The sequence below is a fragment of the Lontra canadensis genome, unplaced genomic scaffold (genome assembly GCF_010015895.1).
Source record: "Lontra canadensis isolate GAN:19392208 unplaced genomic scaffold, GSC_riverotter_1.0 scaffold30, whole genome shotgun sequence".
Classification (NCBI taxonomy): domain Eukaryota; kingdom Metazoa; phylum Chordata; class Mammalia; order Carnivora; family Mustelidae; genus Lontra; species Lontra canadensis.
Window position 1 is genome coordinate 9,251,021 of NW_022631024.1, and position 23,176 is coordinate 9,274,196.

The 23,176-nt window shown below is 38.7% G+C and overlaps 2 protein-coding genes across 2 annotated transcripts; one reads left to right on the plus strand and one right to left on the minus strand.

Annotated features, from left to right (window-relative positions):
- Positions 1 to 7,147: 7,147 nt before the first annotated feature.
- Positions 7,148 to 8,092, plus strand: LOC116872833 (olfactory receptor 1Q1-like). The gene has a single exon (XM_032866354.1). It carries the CDS (start codon positions 7,148 to 7,150, stop codon positions 8,090 to 8,092), a length of 945 nt encoding a protein of 314 aa, XP_032722245.1.
- A 5,603-nt stretch (positions 8,093 to 13,695) lies between these two features.
- On the minus strand, positions 13,696 to 14,679 carry LOC116872834 (olfactory receptor 1J4-like). The gene is given in 1 exon segment (XM_032866355.1): positions 13,696 to 14,679. A coding segment is annotated over 1 exon segment (984 nt).
- Positions 14,680 to 23,176: the final 8,497 nt, after the last annotated feature.

Genomic DNA, 23,176 nt, shown 5'->3' on the forward strand with positions numbered 1-23,176 from the left:
TAGTCAAGAGTGTTTCCTTTCAGGGAAATTTTCCTGAGTCAAAGAGAAAATATCTGATGGAATTCCAGAAAGCTTTAGTCACTTTGAGAGGTGTTATGGGTAATCAGGATTGGATGATTCTAAAATGAAACCCTGGACATAGCTGTCAACTTTGTCTTTCTTAAAAACTGACCTGGACTTTTCTTTCCACTTCTGGGAATTAGTGATCAGACTGAAAAACCCAGAGAATAGACTAAGTCATGTTATACAAGTGCCAAGATCTTCTGTTTATCAAGGTCATTTTTGGAAAGAGAGACAACTCTGTTATCAGGGAAGTCTGTGGATCTGAGTGCCAGGACTTGTGGGGACCTATTCTGTGATAGGGAAGCCAAGCTCCTACAGGAATTTAAAACAAACAACTTTGCACTATTTCACAGACTTGTTACAGGGCCTTTAAGTCCACAGTCTCTTGTTTTTGTTTTTGTTTTCTTTACAAAGGCTCTTGTATCGAAAGCAAGGGTTCATCTTCCCATTTCCCAGATGAAGAAACTGAGGCTCTCCAGAATGAAGTGATTTTCCTAAGACCCCCAAGAAAAGTTTCATGGCAATCTGACACCAGAGCCCAAATCTTACCATTCTTCAATTAAGACTTTTTCACATACCGCACTACTTTTTCTCTGTCCATATCTTTATATAAAGATTCTTCTCTAGTAGTTCCCCATTCCCGGCTTCCCACGCCTTGCCCCATACCACATTATTCTCCTTTGCCCACAATGAGCTGATATGCTGCACTATGTGTCAGGAGGGATCATCTCCACCAGCTCTGAGGGAGATAAGGAGGACTGTAAGGTTCCAGGCAGCCTGCCCTCCAACAACTTCTGGGGCTTTCTCCAATCCTATAAGCATCTTTGTCACAGGAGCTTGATGGGTCTATGGTGGCAGCCATAGGCTGTAAACTGTCTGGCAGAGGTCATTCTCTTCTTACAACTCCCCTAAGAACTGAGGGGAGACATCTCATATTTCCTAAATAAACTCGGGACCCCCTGCTCTGATTTGGAGGCTCCAACTACAATGACAGACTAGTAAGGGGAAGGAAGGACAGGACAAGAATAAAACCTAGGTGCTAAATAGGTGAGCTAGGACGGAAAGAGCATCACTTCTGAGTTAGCTCTGTGATCCAACTCTATGCTCTGTGGCCCCACAGAAGTTAATCCATCCCTCTGATTCTCAATTTAATAATCTGAAAATGGGAATGATAATATCTACTCTCTAATTCTATAATGAGAATTAAACTAGAAAAAAAAACCATGAGAGACACTTATCAATGGCCAAAGGCACAAGATAGCTCAGTAGAAAAGGAAGAAACAGAGGAAAGTAGGAACTGGAATAGTTAGGGAATGTTTAAGGGACGGCATAGTCCAGTGGTTAAGAGCATAGACACTGAGGAGCATCTGGGTGGCTCTGTCGGTTGAGCATCTGACTCTTTGTTTTTTTTGTTGTTTTTTTATTGTTGTTGTTTATTTGTTTATGTTCAGTTAGCCAATGTACAGTACATCATTAGTTTTTGACATAGGGTTCAGTGATTCATTAGTTGCATATAACACCCAGTGCTCATCACAATACGTGCCCTCCTTAATATCCATCACTTATTTGTGGAGCATAAGGAATAACACGGAGGACATGGGGAGATGGAGAGAAGAAGGGAGTTGGGGGAAATTGGAGGGGGAGATGAACCATGAGAGACTATGGACTCTGAAAAACAATCTGAGGGTTTTGAAGGGGCGGGGGGTGGGAGGTTGGGTGAATCTGGTGGTGGGTATTATGGAGGGCATGTATTGCATGGAGCACTGGGTGTGGTGCATAAAAAATGAATTCTGGAACACTGAAAAGAAATTAAACAAATAAATAATTTTTTTTAAAAAAGGAGGGCACTTGTTGTAATGAGCACTGGGTGTTACATGCAACTGATGAATCACTAAATCTACCCTCATTAATAGTACACTACACTATATGTTAACCAAATTGAGTTTAAATAATTTTTTTTAAAAAATGACTTATTATGGGTTGTTAAAGTCATCCATTTTATTCACATTCTGATTGTCCTTAGACTCCTTTGACATTATTCTAACCTCCTTTGAGGTTAATCATGAGGTTATTCTATTATGAGCCAGTGCATCTAGTAAGATTTGGGATGAAAGTATGGAGTTTGGATGAAAGCATGTCTTTCACTTGCTAAGCAGAAGACAGAATAATGCATAATGTTCAAGATATTTTGCAGACAAAATGATTTCAGAAAAGAGAAATCTAGAAGCTGAGAATCTGGAAATTGTCCTAAGATGTGTCTGTACACTCTTTGAGTCTTTGGGCACCACCAGGAGTATGAACTCCCCAAAATAGAAGTTGTTGGACCAAATAACCTCTTAAATCCCTTTTACTAGGCAGATTACCTGGATATAGAGTCCATCAAGAGGTCTTATTACTGTGAATAAAGTGCTTTGGTTTTAATTTGAACAGTCACACTATATAGTGTCACTAGCCTAGACTTTGGAGTCTGATAAGCATGACTTTAAGTTCATATTTTGCCCTTCAAGGACAAAAAAAAAAAGTTAAACTTTCCAGGCCTAAGTCTCCTAATTTGTAAAAGTGGTAATCTGTACAATTTGTAATAGTGATGATGCTGATGATAATGGAAAATCCATATCTCACTATTTTGGAAAATAGTTACGTCCTTGATCCCTTTATCAACACTGAGCAGTGAGTATTTGTTCACAGAAAACAAAAACAAGAGTCCATAGTCTCTCATGGTTCACCTCCCTTTCTAATTTCCCTCAACTCCCTTCTCCTCTCCATCTCCCCTTGTCCTCCATGCAATATTTTATGCTCCACAAATCAGTGAAACCATATGATAATTGACTCTCTCTGCTTGACTTATTTCACTCAGCATAATCTCTTCCAGTCCCGCCCATGTTGCTACAAAAGTTGGGTATTCATCCTTTCTGATGGAGGCATAATACTCCATAGTGTATATGGACCACATCTTCCTTATCCATTCGTCCGTTGAAGGTCATCTTGATTCTTTCCACAGTTTGGCGACCGTGGCCATTGCTGCTATAAACATTGGGGTACAGATGGCCCTTCTTTTCACTCCACCTGTATCTTTGGGGTAAATACCCAGTAGTGCAATGGCAGGGTCATAGGGAAGCTCTATTTTTAATTTCTTAAGGAATCTCCACACTGTTCTCCAAAGTGGTTGTACCAACTTGCATTCCCACCAACAGTGTAACAGGGTTCCCCTTTCTCCACATCCCCTCCAACAACATGTTGTTTCCTGTCTTGCTAATTTTGGCCATTCTAACTGCTGTAAGGTGGTATCTCAACGTGGTTTTAATTTGAATCTCCCTGATGGCTAGTGATGATGAACATTTTTTCATGTGTCTAATAACCATTTGTATGTCTTCATTGGAGAAGTGTCTGTTCATATCTTCTGCCCATTTTTTGATATGATTGTCTGTTTTGTGTGTGTTGAGTTTGAGGAGCTCTTTATAGATCCTGGATATCAACCTTTTGTCTGTACTGTCATTTGCAAATATCTTCTCCCATTCCGTGGGTTGCCTCTTTGTTTTCTTGACTGTTTCCTTTGCTGTGCAGAAGCTTTGGATCTTGATGAAATCCCAAACGTTCATCTTTATTTTTGTTTCCTTTGCCTTTGGAGACATATCTTGAAAGAAGTTGCTGTGGCTGATATCAAAGAGGTTACTGCCTATGTTCTCCTCTAGGATTCTGATGGATTCCTGTCTCATGTTGAGGTCGTTTATCCATTTTGAGTTTATCTTTGTGTATGGTGTAAGAGAATGGTCGAGTTTCATTCTTCTACATATAGCCGTCCAGTTTTCCCAGCACCATTTATTGAAGAGACTGTCTTTTTCCCCCTGTATATTTTTTCCTGTTTTGTCGAAGATTATTTGCCCATAGAGTTGAGGGTCCATATCTGGGCTCTCTACTCTGTTCCACTGGTCTATGTCTCTGTTTTTATGCCAGTGTCTTGGTGATCACAGCTTTGTAGTAAAGCTTGAAATCAGGTAACGTGATGCTCCCAGTTTTATTTTTGTTTTTCAACATTTCCTTAGCGATTCGGGATCTCTTCTGATTCCATACAAATTTTTGGATTATTTGCTCCATCTCTTTGAAAAATACTGGTGGAATTTTGATCAGAATTGCATTAAAAGTATAGATGGCTCTAGGCAGTATAGACATTTTAACAATGTTTATTCTTCTGATCAAAGAGCATGGAATGGTCTTCCATCTTTTTGTGTCTTCTTCAATTTCTTTCATGAGTGTTCTGTATTTCCTCAAGTACAGTTCCTTTACCTCTTTGGTTAGGTTTATTCCCAGGTATCTTATGGTTCTTGGTGCTATAGTAAATGGAATCAATTCTCTAATTTCCCTTTCTGTATTTTCATTGTTAATGTATAAGAAAGCCACTGATTTCTGTACATTGACTTTGTATTCTGCCACATTACTGAATTGCTGTATGAGTTCTAGTAGTTTGGGGGTGGAGTCTTTTGGGTTTTCCATATAAAGAATTATGTGAGACTATGGACTCTGAAAAACAATCTGAGGGTTTTGAAGGGGCGGGGGGTGGGAGGTTGGGGAAACCAGGTGGTGGGTATTAGAGAGGGCACGGATTGCATGGAGCACTGGGTGTGGTGCAAAAACAATGAATACTGTTAAGCTGAAAGGAAACAAAAAATTTAAAAAAAAATAGCAAAAAAAAGAAAAGTCATGTGAGGGGCATTAAATTCAGCATCTCATTTAATAGTCTCAAAAACTCTGAGTGAGCACCATATGGTTCCCATTTTACAGACTGGGAAACTGAGGTTCAGGGAATCTAACTTGTTGAGCCAAGAACTCAAATACAGCTCTGTCCGACTCGAAGCCCATTATTTCCCATCATGTGCCCAGCTTCTCTACATTGCTTTTTCTGTATTGCTCCTCAAGCAGTAGTGAGAGCTGCTTAGGAACCTTTAAGTACATGTAGATGTGGACGTGGCTGTGAGGGAGAGTTTGGAGTTAAGCTCTGGGAGCCAGAGAGCTACCTCTGCCTTTGTTAGCAACACATTGTAACTGCGGATGCTAGACATTTAGTTTGGGGCAAAAGAGCGCAGCCTTATCCACTGCTACTTTTCTGCCACCTTCAAGCAAAAAAGGAAGGAAAAAAAAGTCAGAGGCCATAGGCTGAAACAAGGCCATAAATGAATTTACTGAAGCCTGGCTGTACTCCGGGAAAACCTGTCCTTTCCACACTCAAGACCCATACTGGTTTCTTACTGCCAGTAGCAACAAATGTAAATGTTTAACCTCTCATATAAATAAATAAAATCTTTTTTTAAAAAAAAGAAAACAAAAACAATAATTCAAAAAGATATAAGTACACTTATGTTCACTGCAGCATTATTTGCAATAGCCACGACACTGAAACAACATAGCTGGTCCATCTATGGATGAATGGATAAAGAAGATGTAGTATATATATACAATGGAATACTATCCAGTCATTAAAAGGAATGAAATCTTGCCATCTACAACAAATGAGTGGACCTTGAGGGCACTATACTAAGTGAAATAAATCAGAGAAAAACAAATACCATATGATCTCACTTATATGAGGAACTTAAAGGGGGAAAAAAAACTCTATCTGAAGGGTTTGAAGAGGTGGGGGGGTGGGAGGTTGGGGGAACCAGGTGGTGGGTATTAGAGAGGGCACGGATTGCATGGAGCACTGGGTGTGGTACAAAAACAATGAATACTGTTAGGTTGAAAATAAATTTTAAAAAATGATTAAAAAAAAAAACTCTGGGGTGCCTGGGTGGCTCAGTCAGTTAAGCATCAGACTCTTGATTTCAACTCAGGTAATGATCTCAGGGTTGTAAGAACAACCCCACATTGGGCTCTGTGCTGGGTATGCAGCCTGCTTAAGATTCTTTCTCTCAAGAGAACCCTCCTGCACTGTTGGTAGGAATGCATTCTGGTGCACCCACTCTGGAAAACAGTATGGAGGTCCCTCAAAAAGTTGAAAACAGAGTGACCCTATGACCCAGCAATTACACTACCAGGTATTTACCCCAAAGACACAAATGTAGTGATACAAAGGGGCACATCCACCCCAGTATTTATAGCAGCAATGTCCACAATACCCAAACTATGGGAAGAACCTAGATGTCCATCAACAGATGAATGGATAAAGATGTGGTATCTATATACAATGGAATATTATACAGCCATCAAAAAATGAAAACTTGCCATTTGCCACGACATGGATAGAACTAGAGGTTATTATGTAAAGTGAAATAAGTTAATCAGAGAAAGACAATTACCATAAGATCTCACTGAGATAAGGAATTTGAGAAACAAGACAGAGAATGATAGGGGAAGGGAAGGAAAAATGAAACAAAAGCAGGGAGGGAGATAAACCATAAGAGACTCTTAATCTCAGGAAACAAACTGAGGGTTGCTGGAGTGGAAGGGGGTGGAAGGAATGGGGTGGCTGGGTGATGGACTTTGGGGAGGGTATGTGCTATGATGAGCACTGTGAATTGCTGAAGATGAATCACAGACCTGTACCCCTGAAACAAATAGTACAGTATATGTTAATTAAAATTAAAATAAAGAAGTAAATAAAAAGATTTTCTCTCTCCCTCTCCCTTTCCCCCTCCCCCACTGCTAACATGTGCTCACATACATGCTTTCTCTCTCTCTCTCTCTCATAAAAAAAAAAAAAAAACCTCATAGATGCAGAGAACAGATTGGTGGTTGCCAGAGGCAGAGGGCAGGGAGTGGTGAAATGAGTGAAGGGGGTTCAAAGGTACAAACTTCCAGTTATAAAATAAGTCATGAGAATGTAATGTACAACATAGTGAATACAGTTGATAACATTCCATCACATATTTAAAAGTTGCTAAGAGAGTATATCTTCAAAAAGTCTTCATCACAGGAAAAAAATTGTAATTGTGTATGGGGATGGATGTTAACTAGAGTTATTGTGGTGATCATTTTGCAATATATACAAATACTGAATCATTATGGTGTACACCTGAAACAAATATAACGTTATATGGCAATTATATATCTCAATAAAAAGTATTAAATCTGTTTGTTCTTATAGCAACAGATGGTCAATACCAACTGGACCAGTGTATCCCATTTTGTTCTCTTGGGCATTTCTGCCCAGCCAGAAGAGAAGATTCCACTCTTCCTTCTTTTTCTACTGATGTATGCAATCAACATTTCTGGGAACTTTGCCATCATCACACTGATTATCTCTACTCCACGCCTCCACACCCCCATGTATATCTTGCTCAGTAACTTGGCTTTGGCAGACATCTGCTTCACCTCCACCACAGTACCCAAAATGCTACAGAACATTTTCTCTCCTACCAAGGCTATTTCCTACATGGGATGCTTAGCTCAGACTTATTTCTTCATTTGCTTTGCAGCCATGGAAAACTTCCTTCTGGCTGCAATGGCCTATGACAGATACATTGCCATCTGCTACCCTCTCTGCTACCCTAGGATCCTGACCAGAATGCTATGTTCACAGATGGTGGCTCTGTGCCAGATCCTCTCCCACCTTCATGCCCTGCTGCACACCTTTCTCATGGGCCGATTGATCTTCTGTGCAGATAACAAGATCCCCCATTTCTTCTGTGACCTCTACCCTCTGATGAAGATTTCCTGCTCCAGCCCCTACCTCAACACCCTGATGATTCATACAGAGGGTGTTATTGTCATCAATGGAGCTCTGGCCTTCATCATTGCCTCCTATGCCCGCATCATCTCAGTGGTCCTCCAGAGCCCCTCAGCCAAGAGCAAGTGGAGAGCCTTTTCTACCTGTGGCTCCCACCTCACTGTGGTGGCTATCTTCTATGGCACACTCACATGGGTCTACTTCCGGCCTCTTACCAGCTATTCGGTGACTGAGGGTCGCATCCTGACAGTCATGTACACAGTGGTAACCCCCATGCTGAACCCCTTCATTTATAGCCTGAGGAATGGGGATGTCAAGGGAGCCTTCAGAAAATGGGTGAGCAGAATATGGACTTCTTCCTTCAGCTAAAATCTCAAAACACAGTTCCTAGTTTTATCTATGATTCTGGGAAAACAATTTTGTCCCTCATATATCTGTTTCCTTTAGAACTTCCTAGAAATATCCAAATTAGGTACATATTATGGATTTTCCCACTGAATATTGTCCTGAGCTATCCCTTAAACCAAAAAGCTCATGAAACTATGTATTTAGTTATAACTGAGAGTGTTCTCTGGGTCTGCCATTAAGCAACAGGGTTGTAACATACTTCGATGTAGGCAGCAGAAAACAATTCTGGTTAATTCATAGATTTATTAAAAGTGTATGTGGAACTCATGAATTTCCACAAAGGCTAAGCAACAGGCTCAATCAAATGGAAAAGACTAAGAAAGGTTGTATAGTCAGAACCACAGTCAAAATCATATTCCAGAATTGTCTGGGAAGTCACTGCTGTAAACACTAAACTCTTTTCACTGCCACTTATACTGCCACCCATACTACCAGCAATAGTCACTGAGCAGAACCCCCAGAGGCCTGAAAACCAGATGTGGCCACCCTCAGGAAAACAATGCCCACTTCTCATTCTTTACATCAATACATCTAGATTCAATATAAGGTGATCCATGCAGCTGGCCAAGACTTGGTCCATATGCCCATGCTCTATTTCCCAGGGAAACTGGGCAAGCAATACTGCTGCTTTTATTTTCTGTAAGTGGGAGAGAGGTTCTGCTTCCCACAAATGAAATGGCAGAATAACTCCAGTATGGGAAGAGGACATAATGACAAGAGTCTATTGCATAGGGTCACAAGTTACAGATATTCTAGAATTTAGCACTGTCATTCTTGTGTATCTATTGTACTTGTATGAGTTAATTCAGTCACCCGTATCAGTGAAATAATGTAAAGGGATCTCCAACTTTCATTTTCTTAACCTTCAGGGATAACTTAAACTCCTTTTGTCTCAGCATGCTTCTAAACTTCTCTGTAGTTGATATGTGGAAACTGACTATTTTACCAGGTATTTGTCTTTTGACCAATTAGTGCTGGAAATGAAAAAAAAGGTCCAAGAGCCAAAATGTCTACTCAAATGTCAATTCTTTAGTTTCATGGCTATTTCCAGTTTCCTTTTCAAAAGGAAAATATGAGAAGGACCAACCTCCTAGGACATGGAGCAGAAGTTGCAAGTGCAGGCTGATTTATAGGCCATTTGACAGTGAAAGTTTCTTTTGTAGGATCTGAGCAGTTATGGCACTGACTTGAGAAGAAGCTAAAATTGTGGTAAATTTGTGTAATGAGGTAGAAGGGTTTCTTGGGACCTATACGTAAGTCTTGGTCACCACCAAAACTGGTTTGAGGAGCTATACTCTTAAGTCTTTGGCTGCATCAGGATAGTAAATTCTTCCAAGATAAAGTGGGCCTGACATTTATAAAATGATAATAATAATGAAATGAAAACAACTTTTGGTTACTTAACTCTGGTTCTTCACATTTTCCTGAAAGTACCTTATATGCCCAATATTCTTCTGGATTCCACTGTTTCCTCTTATTTTCTTTCCTGCCTCCTTGGCCCATCTTCCTCCTTCCTGTGTCTTTAGGTGGCAGTTTCATGGCTGAACCTACTTTACCAAATGATTTGCCTCATCTGTTACCATTATAGCCTCTTCTAACTAAATGCCCCCACTGAAAGAACTTTCTTAAAGAAATGGATAGGAGAGTAAATTAATATATTAATAATTGAAGGGCAATTGGAAAATGCTATCAAACAATTTTGTATTTAGATGATACAATTCCACTTCTAGGAGTTTATCTCAAAGAATGAATATAATATGAATGATATGTTATATATCATTCATTATATATATACTCATTATTCATTATTCATTATTATATTATTCATATTCATTATTATATTATTATATATCATATATATTTGTTATATATATATGAATACTCTGATATATTTTATGTTCAATATGCTTTTGTTTATGATAATGAAAAATTAGAATACATCTTCATGCATATTACTGGAATTCTGGTTCATTTTGTTTGGCAGTGAGATAGGCAGTGTTATCAGTTCACAGTTCTTCCTTGCTTTCCTGTCTTTGCCATGGCTTTGCTGGGGCAGAATACACATCTCCATCCCGTTGACTTTGGGCTGGCTTTAGCTACTTTATGAACAGGCATAACAAATGTCATTTCCAATTAAAATCTGTGACTGGGTTCAGATCATTTTGTTTGCCCTCTTGATCTCTGGCTCATTTCATGTAGCTAAAGCCCCTTAGCTTGAATCTCAGAATGTGAAACATATAGACCAGACCTGAACTTGACCCTGGATCTGAAGCACAGTTCCCTCATTTAACCTGCCGACTTTTGATTGAGAAATAAATGTCTGTTGTTATAAGCCACTGTGGTTTGGATTATCTCTTATTCAATACTTTGAAGGAAATGTCAACCAATACAATACACACATACTAGGAACTGCGGTGCCGTCAATAAAAAAATGAGGCAGAATTATTACTGGCCTTACTCTCATTTCATCAGTAGCCTTTAGGTACATACAGATATCCAAACCTTTAACTACTAACTCTTTGTTCTTTTCTCCCATTATTTCTTCATCTGTATGCTATTGATAGTAATAAGAATAATAGTAATAATAGGACACACACATATGGTTTTCATGAGCTGGTCACTATTATGAGTGCTTTACATATATTTTACTCATAAAATCCTTTCAACAACCTTAAATTATAGATACTGTTTCTCTCTTCTCTATAGATGGATAACTGAGGCAGAGTAGTTGAATCATTGTCAAAGAGCACTAAATGGTTTTACTTTTTGTAGACTAAGTGCTTGATTTAGCTTTGATTCTGGAGGGTTCCACTTCAGATAGGCTATCTCAATAAACACACTGCCAGCCACACTGACTAGTAAAGAGCCAGAACTCTCCAACCTCCTATGCCACCACCTCTGCTCATTTGTTTCAGAAATCTTGGCTGATTTAGATTAACTGACCATTTGGGCCATTTGGTTTTTTCTCTTCCCACGCTTTAAATTCCTGCTCTTATGTTTTAAATCCACTGATAGAATCAACCTGTGAAACCCAAGGCCCCTTCCCTCAACCCCAATAAAAGCAGAACACTAAGCCCATGCTCTCCTATGCTTTCTCTGTACCTGTGACCTCACTATGGGGTGCCAGGTGTACAATATGCTTTCCAGGACCTGAGGGTAATAAACATTTTTTTCAAAGCTTCCTGATCATTATTGAGGGCATTTTGTAATCATAATAACTACCAGGGCAGGTCCAGCTAAAACTGGTTACCAATAGCCTGAGAAAAAAAAAACACATGGCAAGTAATGACAATAGTGGGATTCTAATTCTTGGTATCTGGCTCCAGAGTCCATCCCCTTGAACATGACCCCACACCACCTTCAACAAAGCCTTTTAGCATTTTCTCTTGGGTTTCTGCACTCTATTTCATTCAGACATCTTCAAGAAGAATAATATTTGGAAAATCATGTTTGGACAAAAGAGCTACTTACTTCTATTATTTCAGTGTAATTATAAATACTGCTCCCTTTATCTCTCAAATGTATGTGTTTCTTTACAGCAACAATACAAACACCATCGCATATAAATAAATGGCACAATGATTCCATCCATTTCCATAGTCCATCTTTGATTCTTCTTTTCCCCTTACATATTACATCAAGTCTATCAGTGTGTTTAAACAGCCTACTTGACATATGTCCCATATAGAACCACTTACTTCTAGTGTTAGAGCCACTTTGAAGACTCTCTCTCCCAATCTCTATTACCAGTGCCTTATGCCCTATACTGTCTTTTATGGACAGACATGAAATCTCAGATAGAATAATTTAGTCACCATAATTACCAAACTGCTAGTTATTACTATGAATTTAAAATAATGTGAGAATGTAAAATTATTATAATTTTAAAAGAGATAGACTATTCTACGGTCTACTCAAAAAATCACTCTCCTGGGTGAAACACCTATACTCTGAGAACTATAACATGCTGATGCAAGAATTGGAGATCACACAAATAAATGCAAAGATATTCCATGCTTACGTATTGGGAGAACAAATTTTTTAAAAATGTTCATCCCAAAACAATCTATAGATCTGATGCAATCTCTCTCAAAATACCAACAGCATTTTTCACAGAACTAGAACAAATAATCCTTAAATTTGTATAAAACCACTAAAGACCCTGAATGCCAAAGAATTCTTGAAAAAGAAGAACAGAAGTGGAGGTATCACAATTCCACATTTCAAGATATACTACAAGGGTATAATAATCGAAACAGTATAGTACCGGCACAAAAATAGACACATGGATCAATGGAACAGAATAAAGAGCCCAGAAATAAACTCACAATTATATGGTCAATTAATCCTTGGCAAAGGAGACAAGAATATGCAATGGAAAAAAGACAGTCTCTTCAACAAATAGTGTTGGGAAAAGCTGAACAGCTACATGCAAAACAATGAAACTGGACCACTTTCTTGCACCATACACAAAAATAAACTAAAAATGGATTAAAGACATTCATATGAGACAGGAAACTATGAAAATCCTAGAAGATACCACAGGCAGTAATTTCTCTGACATTGGCCATAGCAACATTTTTCTAGATATGTCCCCTGAGACAGGGGAAAGAAAAGCAAAAATAAACTATTGAAACTACATCAAAATAAAAATCTTCTGCACAGCAAAGGAAACAAGCAATCAATGAGACAACCTACTGAATGACATTTGCATGAAGACATTTGCCAGTGATATATCTGATAACGGATTAGTATACCAAATGTATAAATAACTTATGCAACTCAACATCAAAAAAACACAAATAATCCAATTAAAAATGGGCAGAAGACATTAACAGACAATTCTCCAAAGAAGACCTACAGATGGTCAACAGACACATGAAAAGATACTCATCATCACTTATCATCAGAGAAATGCAAATCAAAACTACAATGAGATATCACCTTACACCTGTCACAATGGCAAGTACATGACACTGCCATAATATCACTAAAATGATCACAGTTCTGCAGGCCTCACTGATGTATAATTTGGCTTAGCAATCCCCTATGCCCCATATTAGTTTTAAAAGATAAGAGGTTCAGGTTTGGTGATGTAAAAACAGCAGTTCAGGGGGTGCCTAAGTGGCTCAATTGGTTAAGCATTTGACTCTTGATTTTGGCTCAGGTTATGATCTCAGGGTCATGAGATGGAGCCCCACATCAGGCTCCATGGTCAGCGTGAAGTCTGCTTGAGATTCCTTCTCTCACCCCCCTTCTGTCCCTCCACCCATTCTCTCTCTCCTTCTCCCTCTCTCTCTCAATCTCTTAAACAAATATATATATAAATAAAATCTTTTTAAAAATAAAGTAAATCAATAAAAATATCTGTCCAGTTCCAATATGATGAGATTCTAGGTCAGTCAATGAGAATCAGAACTATTTATGAATTCATTTCTTCCCAAATCCAGGCAGGAGGGAGCCAACAAGGAAAATTATTTCACAGGACTGTGAACCATACCAGGTATTAGGAATGTAACCCATTTATTTGAGGCATTTTCAAGTTAGACCTTAACTCCTTAGGCTCAGGAGACGTGCTGACATCTCCTGTTCACCTGGGAACCAGGTTGGAAGCTTCCTGAGATGGAGAGTTTCCTGAAAAGCCTTCGCAGAGCCCCTTTAACTTCCTGGTTCCGCAAACTGTAGATTAGTGGGTTTAGCATAGGGGTAACTACTGTGTAAAAGATGGCAACTTGGCGATCCTGGTCCAAGTCATAGCTGGAAGATGGCCGGAGGTACATGTGGATCACAGAGCCATACAGAAGCAGCACAACCAAAATGTGGGAGCTACATATGGACAGGGCTTTGCGCAGGGCAGAAACTGAGTGCATGTGGACTATGGCAACGCCAATGCGGGCATAGGAACCTAAAATGAAGAAGAAGGGGCTGACCACCACAGCTACACCCTCAGTAAATATTAGCATTTCGTTGACCACTGGTCAGGTGCAGGAGAGCTTCAGCAAGGGTGTGATGTCACAGAAGAAGTGGGTGACCTGGTTGTCGCAAAAGGTTAAGCGGGTGACCAACACACTATAAAGGAGGCTGTTGAGGCTGACGACCACCCATGAGGTCAAGGTTATGCGCAGACAGAGGTGATGGCTGATGATGGCAGAGTATCTTAAGGGATCACAGATGGCAACATAGCGGTCATAGGCCATGGCAGCCAGCAAGTGGCCTTCCATGCTGCCCACAGCCATAAAAAAGAACAGCTGGATCATGCAGCAATTAAAGGGGATGGTTCTATTTGCAGACAGTGTGTGCACCAGCATCTGGGGAACAGTGATGGTTGTCAGAAACATGTCAATGAAGGAAAGCTGACTGAGTAGGAAATACATTGGGGTCTGAAGCTTGGGGTCTGAAAGGGCAACAATTACTAATAGGGCATTGCCCATAAGTGCCACTAGGTACATGGAAAGGACAATCCCGAAAATAACTGGCTGCATCTCTGGCCAGCTGGACAGGCCCAATAAGACAAATTCAGTTACTTCTGTCCTGTTTCTAGTGGCCATAATACAGGATCAATATTACCCACCAATAGCAAGTGTTAGGATTAAATAATGCTGAAGTTTACTCTGGGATAGCCTTTAGGAAACATCTTTTTTTGCATGGATGCCCCTAGTTTTCAAAAGAGCTTTTTTTCTTTCAACTCTTTCCCTTGTCATTATCTTTCTATCCATCCACTGAAGTACCCACCCACACTCTTTAGTTTATTCCAGGCTCATTTGCTGACCACTTACAATCTCTTGATGTGATATATATTAAGGGAAGTAGGAGAAATCACACGTGGTTGCTGTATACCAAAGAAGGCATCACTAAACACAGAATATCTTTGATGTTTGCAATGCGCTGAAGAGCATACTAAACACCATACATTTAATTGTCACAACAATCCCATATGATACAAACTACTTTTTATATTACAGATGAGAGAGCTAAAGCAAAGAGACTACTTTGTTGAAGGTCTTATAGGCTCTGAGAGACAAAACCTGGACTCAACCCTGTATAGTTTTATTAGACATAAGCACCACAATTTGCTGACTGTCAGAGTTGGTAAGAAAAGGAAACTATGTCAAGGCTCCAGGCAGATGTCTAAGTCTCTGCATCTTTGGTGGAGCCCTAGAGTGAAGATCTGGTCCTAACTTTGTATTTCCAGAAGCTATTGTTCCTTTGGTAGGGAATTCTTGTTCCATTAAGTCAACTGAACTTACCTGGGATGAGAGCAGAAATGATTAACAACATCATTGATATTATTAATGATTAATTTTCAATAAATAATGTAATCTTCCAATAGATGTGAATCTTGTTTCCTTTCAGTTCAGGTTTTTCCTATTGGCAGATGCACATGGTATACCAAAGAGGCTACTATTTGGTAAAATACTATATTTTTTCATGAATGAGAGAAAAATTGTTAAACTAGTAGAGTAAAAGGAACATACAATAAAAAGCAAAGTCTCTGACCCTAACTTTGCTTTATGTTTAGTTTTATCTCTTCCAGTGGTTCACACCTCTATGCTTCTAAATCATATACATCTTGTTTATGAATCTATATACCATTTTTATCAATTTATCTTCTGGATCTCTATTATGAAAGATGAGGTTTTATCTTGTTCACATTATCGCCATTCTTCTCTCCTCCTTTCCCCAATTTTTGATGGTTATTTTTGTTCTTTTTTTTAATTAATTAATTTATTTATTTTCAGCATAACAGTATTCATTGTTTTTGCACCACACCCAGTGCTCCATGCAATACGTGCCCTCTCTAATACCCACCACCTGATTCCCCCAACCTCCCACCCCTCGCCGCTTAAATTAGTTGCTTTTCTGCTTTTAAATGGTATGCTTAAATCTATACATTTTTTGCTTTTGTACTTATCTTTTCTAACTTTTTAAGTTTTTTATTTATTTTTTTATTATATTCAGTCAACATACAATACATCATTAGTTTAGCATTGAATGATTCATTAGTTGTGTATAACACCCAGTGCTCATCACAATACGTTCTTATTCCATCAACTTCAGGCTCCTCTTCTCTTCCTCATCCCTGCACCCTCCCAACCTTTGGAAAGCTGTATCTTGATTTATCCATTGTCAAAACTGAAGACATATAAATTGAGTTGTAACCACAGCTAACTCTCCAGGTAAAAGCTAAAAATTAGTAGACTACATTTACATTAGTTTAACTACATAAATATTTTTCATGCAGAGCCAAATGATGTGCTACTTTTACATTTATTCTTTGATGCTCCAATGTTCTACCCACTAAAGGAGAGTGTTCCTAATATTCAGATAAAGAATTAAAACTATTTTAAGGACATCTCTCTTGGTGATTTTCTTTACTTAACGATCATGGAACAGGAGCTTAAAAGATAACAAAACCTTTAATTTTCCAGTGTCTGTTAGTTTTTATTTCTTCCTGTAGCCTTCTCTATGTCCATGGATATAGATCAAACTATACCCTCTTGTAATCCTATTACTCATTCAAGGCAGTAGCCACTCAAAGACTTCCCCAGGGAGATATAGATGAAGGTGAACGAGAAAGGATGGGAAGGAAGAGAGAAGGGATAAGCCCCTTCATGGGGAAAGGGTGAAAAAAAAAAGATCTCCAAGAAGGAAAAATTGGAAAAGCGTATAGATTTATCCATTATGGGAAGAATGTAATAACATAGAGTCCATTTTCTTTGAAGAAAAACAAAACTGTGTTTGTAAACTAATTATATGCAAAAAGAGTACTAAGCAGTGGTAGTGCTCTTGTTGGCTGACTTCTTCAAGACTCATTTCTGTATATTTTCTATTTCTCAATATCTCAACATTAGTCTCTTCAGAGCCTAAGCTCTAGAAGTCCTGTTTAGACAGCTTTGAGGGATCAAGGATGCTGATGCTAGGGGAAGATAGAAAAAAGAATAGTCCATTTAGGAAAGGTATGAAGATATACACATATACAGATTTTGAACACCTTGAGCCATAAACTAAATTGAAATGGGAGAGGGAAAAAAAAGAAGAAGAACCCCTGGAAGAACCCCTGGAATGAAACAAAAGCATCTTAGGTTTCCTCATTCCCACCTGGTGCTTTGGAGACTTCAAAATCATTGAGAAGGAATAGAGCTAGGGTGTTAAGCCTTAATCCTTCTTATTCTCATCTTTCTTCTTTGATGGAAGAACCAAAAGATATGACATCATTCACTGTTTCATCAATATCTAAATATTAGGAATATGCTCTATTAAATGCCTTCTTGGTCTAAATTCTATTTCTAGTCTGTTCCCCTGTGCTGAGGAATCACAAAGTTTGAATCTGAGATCTAAAAATCAGAACATCCTTTTCTCTGTCTCAAAAATGTATCTTCTAAATTCTCACAAAATAAATTAGGGCCTTTGTCACACATTTCTTGCACCTGGGAACTGTGAAATATCTTTCCATTCCCTCTCTGACTGCATGACTATATTCTCCATCTAAGCCTTCATATTTTCATTCAAAATCCTGCTTTTTTTATGTGTTAAACTAATAACTCTTCCATTCATCCCATTGCTTCCCTTTACTATAATATTTGTTCTAATTCTATTCTTTGATCTTCTTGGCACCAATATCACACCATTTTCTAAAAGAGGATTATGATTACTTTTTTATATATTTTTTAATTTTTATTTCTTTTCAGTGTTCCAGAATTCACTGTTTATGCACTATACCCAGTGCTCCATGCAATGTGTGCCCTCCATAATACCCACCACAAGGCTCACCCAACCTCCCACCCACCCGCCAAAACCCTCGGTTTGTTTCTCAGAGTCCATAGAGTAGAGAGCCCAGATATGGACCCTCAACTTTATGGTCAAATAATCTTTGACAAAGCAGGAAAAAATATACAGTGGAAAAAAGACAGTCCCTGCAATAAATGGTACTGGGAAATTGGACAGCTATGTGTCAAAGAATGAAACTCAACCATTCTCTTACACCATACACAAATATAAACTCAAAATGCATAAAAGAGCTCAACATGAGGCAGAAATCCATCAGAACCCTAGAGGAGAACATAGGAAGTAATCTCTTTGACACCGGCCACAGCAACTTCTTACAAGATATGTCTCCAAAGGCAAAGGAAACAAAAGTGAAAATGAACTTTTGGAACTTCATCAAGATCAATAGCTTCTGCACAGCAAACCAATCAGTCAACAAAACAAAGAGGCAACCCATGGAATGGGAGAAGATATTTGCAAATGACAGTACAAAGGGCTGATACCCAAGATCTATAAAGAACTCCTCAAACTCAACACACACAAAACAGATGATCATGTCAAAAAATGGAGAGAATACATGAGTAGACACTTCTCCAAAGAAAACATACAAATGACTAACAGACACATGAAAAAAATGTTCACCATCACTAGCCATCAGGGAGATTCAAATTAAAACCACATTGAGATACCACCATATACCAGGCAGAATGGCCAAAATTAGCAGGACAGGAAACAACATGTGTTGGAGAGGATGTGGAGAAAGGGGAACCCTCTTACACTGTTGGTGGGAATGCAAGTTGGTGCAGCCACTTTGGAGAACAGTGTGGAGATTCCTTAAGAAATTAAAAATAGAGCTTCCCTATGACCCTGCAATTGCACTACTGGGTATTTACCCCAAAAATACAGATGGAGTGAAAAGAAGGGCCATCTGTACCCCAATGTTCATAGCAGCCATGGCCACAGTCACCAAACTGTGGAAAGAACCAAGAGGCCCTTCAACTGACGAATGAATAAGGAAGATGTGGTCCATATATACTATGGAGTATTATGCCTCCATCAGAAAGGATGACTACCCAACTTTTGTATTAACATAGACAGGACTGGAAGAGATTATGCTGAATGAAATAAGTCAAGCAGAGACAGTCAATTATCATATGGTTTCACTTATTTGTGAAGCATAAGGAATAACACAGGGGACATGGGGAGATGGAGAGGAGAAGGGAGTTTGGGGAAATTGGAGGGGGAGAAAAACCATGAGAGACTGTGGACTCTGAGGATTATGATTATTTTCTGTGCCCCGTCTATTTACTATGAGGGCAGAGTATAATCTTACTCTCACCTTCTCTCTGTTTCTAACCCCACACACTCATGATAGAAAGTATGAATAGAGCTGTGCTCCTTCTTCACCATATTCTCATAAAACTCACAAATTAAGGATTGTCTTCTCATCATTTTCCATAAAAGCCTTTCTATATGGTTGCTCATCCCAAAGAAGCAGCATCACTTACAGGGACTCATTCTGGGACTCTACCAACCCCAGGAGCCTCCAACTGTATTCAGATGAAATAGCAATTACAATGGGCTGAGCCCATCTACCTTCCTTTATCAGCTGGGACTATAGCTCTGGAGTCTGCTCCTTCTCCTTCCTTATACCCAGATTTCACCCTAGAGCTTCAGAAAACAATTGTCTATTGGGAAGGTCGACCCTTTGGGGGAAACCATAGTCTTCTTTGTATAATGTCAACAGTTGAGCAAGAAAAAAACCCCAAGAGGAAATTGATTCCCCTTTCATCATTTCAGGAAGCCAGCTTTCCTAAACTATCCTTCCTGTTATTGTTTGTTATTAATCCAAACATCTTAACCCAGCTGAATTAGCTGCAAGACATGAGGCTTTATGAGATATCAGTGGGACAACTTTGACCACTGCTATGTCTCTATTCTGCTCTCCAGTGAGTTCCAAATTTCCTGCCCTCACCCAAGTGCATCCTTCGCTGAATTTCATCTACTCATTTCGCTTATCTACTTTAGAACTATCATCCACAGAATACCTGATTTGAACAACCCTTTTAGTATAAAAGCAGCAGCAGGAAGTGAAGCTCCACCCTGAAAAATCTGAAATTATATGCAAATTGTCTTTGGCCTACTATAAAGTAATAATGACATGTGGCTTATTGATATGGATTAGATATGTGGAAATGACTATAAACTGGATGCATACCAGTACTTTCCTCCATTAATCTGTGGAAAAGCAGCTTACTCACAAACTAGAAAATCAAATTATTAACTGATGAATATGATCAGAATTCAGTGGAAAGAAAAATATTTTAATCAATCAAAATAATATCAACTTCCTCAAAAAATATAATACGTTTATTTTTGTTTGCAGAGGATCTATTTGACTTTTTAACAGCTCTCCTTACTTTGGGAAAGTGACATATTTCCACAATGGATATAGGCTTATGCATTGTCAAATGGATGTGATTCTATCAGTTTCATTCTGAGCAAACATTCCTGGGTTTTAGACTGTTCTTTCCTCCTTCCACCTGATTTCTTTCCCCTTCCACACACATATACTTCTGCTTTAATTATTGCTCTAATGAATAGATCTAGACATTGAATAGCAATGGCTGCTAATTTCACCAAAGAAGTGACCTAACCAAACATTACCTCTCCCACACAACCTATGGAGTTGTCTCTCCTTTCCAAAAGCCAAACATGAGTCTGACAAAGCTTCTACATCCAACTTCCAGGTTACGGAAAATACAGAGCACAGAGGAACACATTAAACTGCAAGATAAGGATGAACTCACACAAATCCAGACTGCAGGGAATTCTGCAGGAAAATTACTTATCTTCTACAAATAAATTGCTAGAGATGGAGGAGAGTAGGGGGAAAGAGGAAGAAAAAAAGGGTTGGGGGGAGAAAGAAGAAAGAGACTGAAAAGACTAAATAACCAATCACAGTATGTAAACCTTATTTGGGTCCTAATTTTTAAAAACTACAAAAACATTTTATTATATTTATGAGACAACTGGAAATTACAACATTGGCCACTTGATAATATTAAAATAGTTTGTTTTAATATGAAACTTAAATTTATTTATTTTTTTTCTTTTTCATGGGTATTAAGGAGGGCACTTGTGATGAGGAATAAGTATTGTAAATGATGAGTTCCTAAGTCCTACACCTGAAATTAAAAGAATTGTTTACATGAACGCCTCTGGACTTTGGGAAACAAACTGAGAGTTACAGAAGGAAGGGGGGTGGGGGGATGGGGTAACCGGGTGATGGTTATAAAGGATGGCATGTGTGGTGATGAGCACTGGGTGTTATACGCAACTAATGAATCACTGAACACTGCATCAAAAACTAATGAGGGGCACCTGAGTGGCTCAGTCAGTTAAGCATCTGCCTTTGGTTCAGGTCATGATCCCAGGGTCCTGGGATTGAGCCCCACATCAGGCTCCTTGCTCCATGGGGAGCCTGCTTCTCCCTCTCCCTCTGCTTGCTACTCCCCCTGCTTGTGCTCTCTCTTTGTCAAATAAATAAGTAAAATCTTAAAAAAAATGATGTACTATATGCTGGCTAATTGAACCTAATAAATAAATAAACAAGCAAATAAATAATTTAAAAAATAGAAGTTAAAAAAAAGCTACAGCAGTCAAAGAATGTGGTACTTGCAAAAGGAAGATATGGAGATCAATGCAATATAACTGAAAGTCCAGAAATAAAACCATTTAACTTTGTCAACTGACTTTTGACAAGGACATGAACAACACTCAGTGGGGAAGAATTTCTTCAACAAATGGTGTTGGTGGACCTGGCCAGCGACACCATGAAAAATGAAACTGAGCCTCTGTCTTACACCACACCCAAAAATTAGTTCAAAATGGATTAAAGACAGAAATTAAAAATAGAGCTTCCCTATGACCCTGCCATTGCACTACTGGGTATTTACCCCCAAAGATACAGATGTAGTGAAAAGAAGGGCCATCTATACCCCAATGTTTATGGCAGCAATTGCCACGGTCGCCAAACTGTGGAAAGAACCAAGATGCCCTTCAACAGACGAATGGATAAGGAAGATGTGGTCCATAGACACTATGGAGTATTATGCCTCCATCAGAAAGGATGAATACCCAACTTTTATAGCAACATGGACGGGACTGGAAGAGATTATGCTGAGTGAAATAAGTCAAGCAGAGAGAGTCAATTATTATATGGTTTCACTTATTTGTGGAGCATAACAAATAGCATGGAGGACAAGGGGAGTTAGAGAGGAGAAGGGAGTTGGGGGAAATTGGAAGGGGAGGTGGACCATGAGAGACTATGGACTCTGAAAAACAATCTGAGGGGTTTGAAGCGGCGGGGGGTGGGAGGTTGGGGGAACCAGGTGGTGGGTATTAGAGAGGGCACAGATTGCATAGAGCACTGGATGTGGTGCTAAAACAAGGAATACTGTTATGCTGAAAAAAATAAAATTAAAAAAGAAGAAGAAGAAATGTAAGGCCTGATAATGTAAAACTTCTAGAAGAAAAAGGGGAAGAAGTTCTTTCACATTGGTCTGGACAATGATTTTCTGGCTATGGCACCAAAAGCACAAACAAAAAAGCATAATCAATGTGCTATGATGAGTGCTGTGAAGTGTGTAAACCTGGCGATTCATAGACCTGTACCCCTGGGGCTAATAATACATTATATGTCTATAAATTTTTTTTAATTAAAAATAAATAAATAAATAAATATCTTAAAATAAAACATATAGGATGCCTGGGTAGCTCAGTTAGTTAAATGTCTGACTCTTGGTTTTGACTCAGGTCATGATCTCAGGGTCATGAGATTGAGCCCTGGGTCGCCCTCCGCCCTGAGCATGGAACATGCTTAAGGTTTTTTCTCTCCCTCTCCCTCTGCCTGCCCCTCTCACATTATCGCTCTCTCTCTTAAAATAAATAAATAAATAAATACATACATACATACATACAACTACTATATGAACCAGCAATATCATTTCTGGGTCTATGTCTAAAGGAAATGAAAGAAAGTTATCAAAAAGATAACCCACTCCCATTTTATTGTAGCATTATTCACAATAGCCAAGATATGGAAACAATCTAAGTGTCCGTCAACAGAAAAATGTTTCTAAAAGATGTAATATATATATATATATATATATACATATATATATATGTATATATATATGCATATATATAAAACACAATATATATAATTGAATATTATTCAGCCATGAAAAAGAAGGAAATCCTGCCATTTATGACTAC

Excerpts from the sequence above, each read along its gene's own strand:
- LOC116872833 (XM_032866354.1), top strand. The coding sequence starts at position 7,148 with ATGGTCAATACCAACTGGACCAGTGTATCCCATTTTGTTCTCTTGGGC.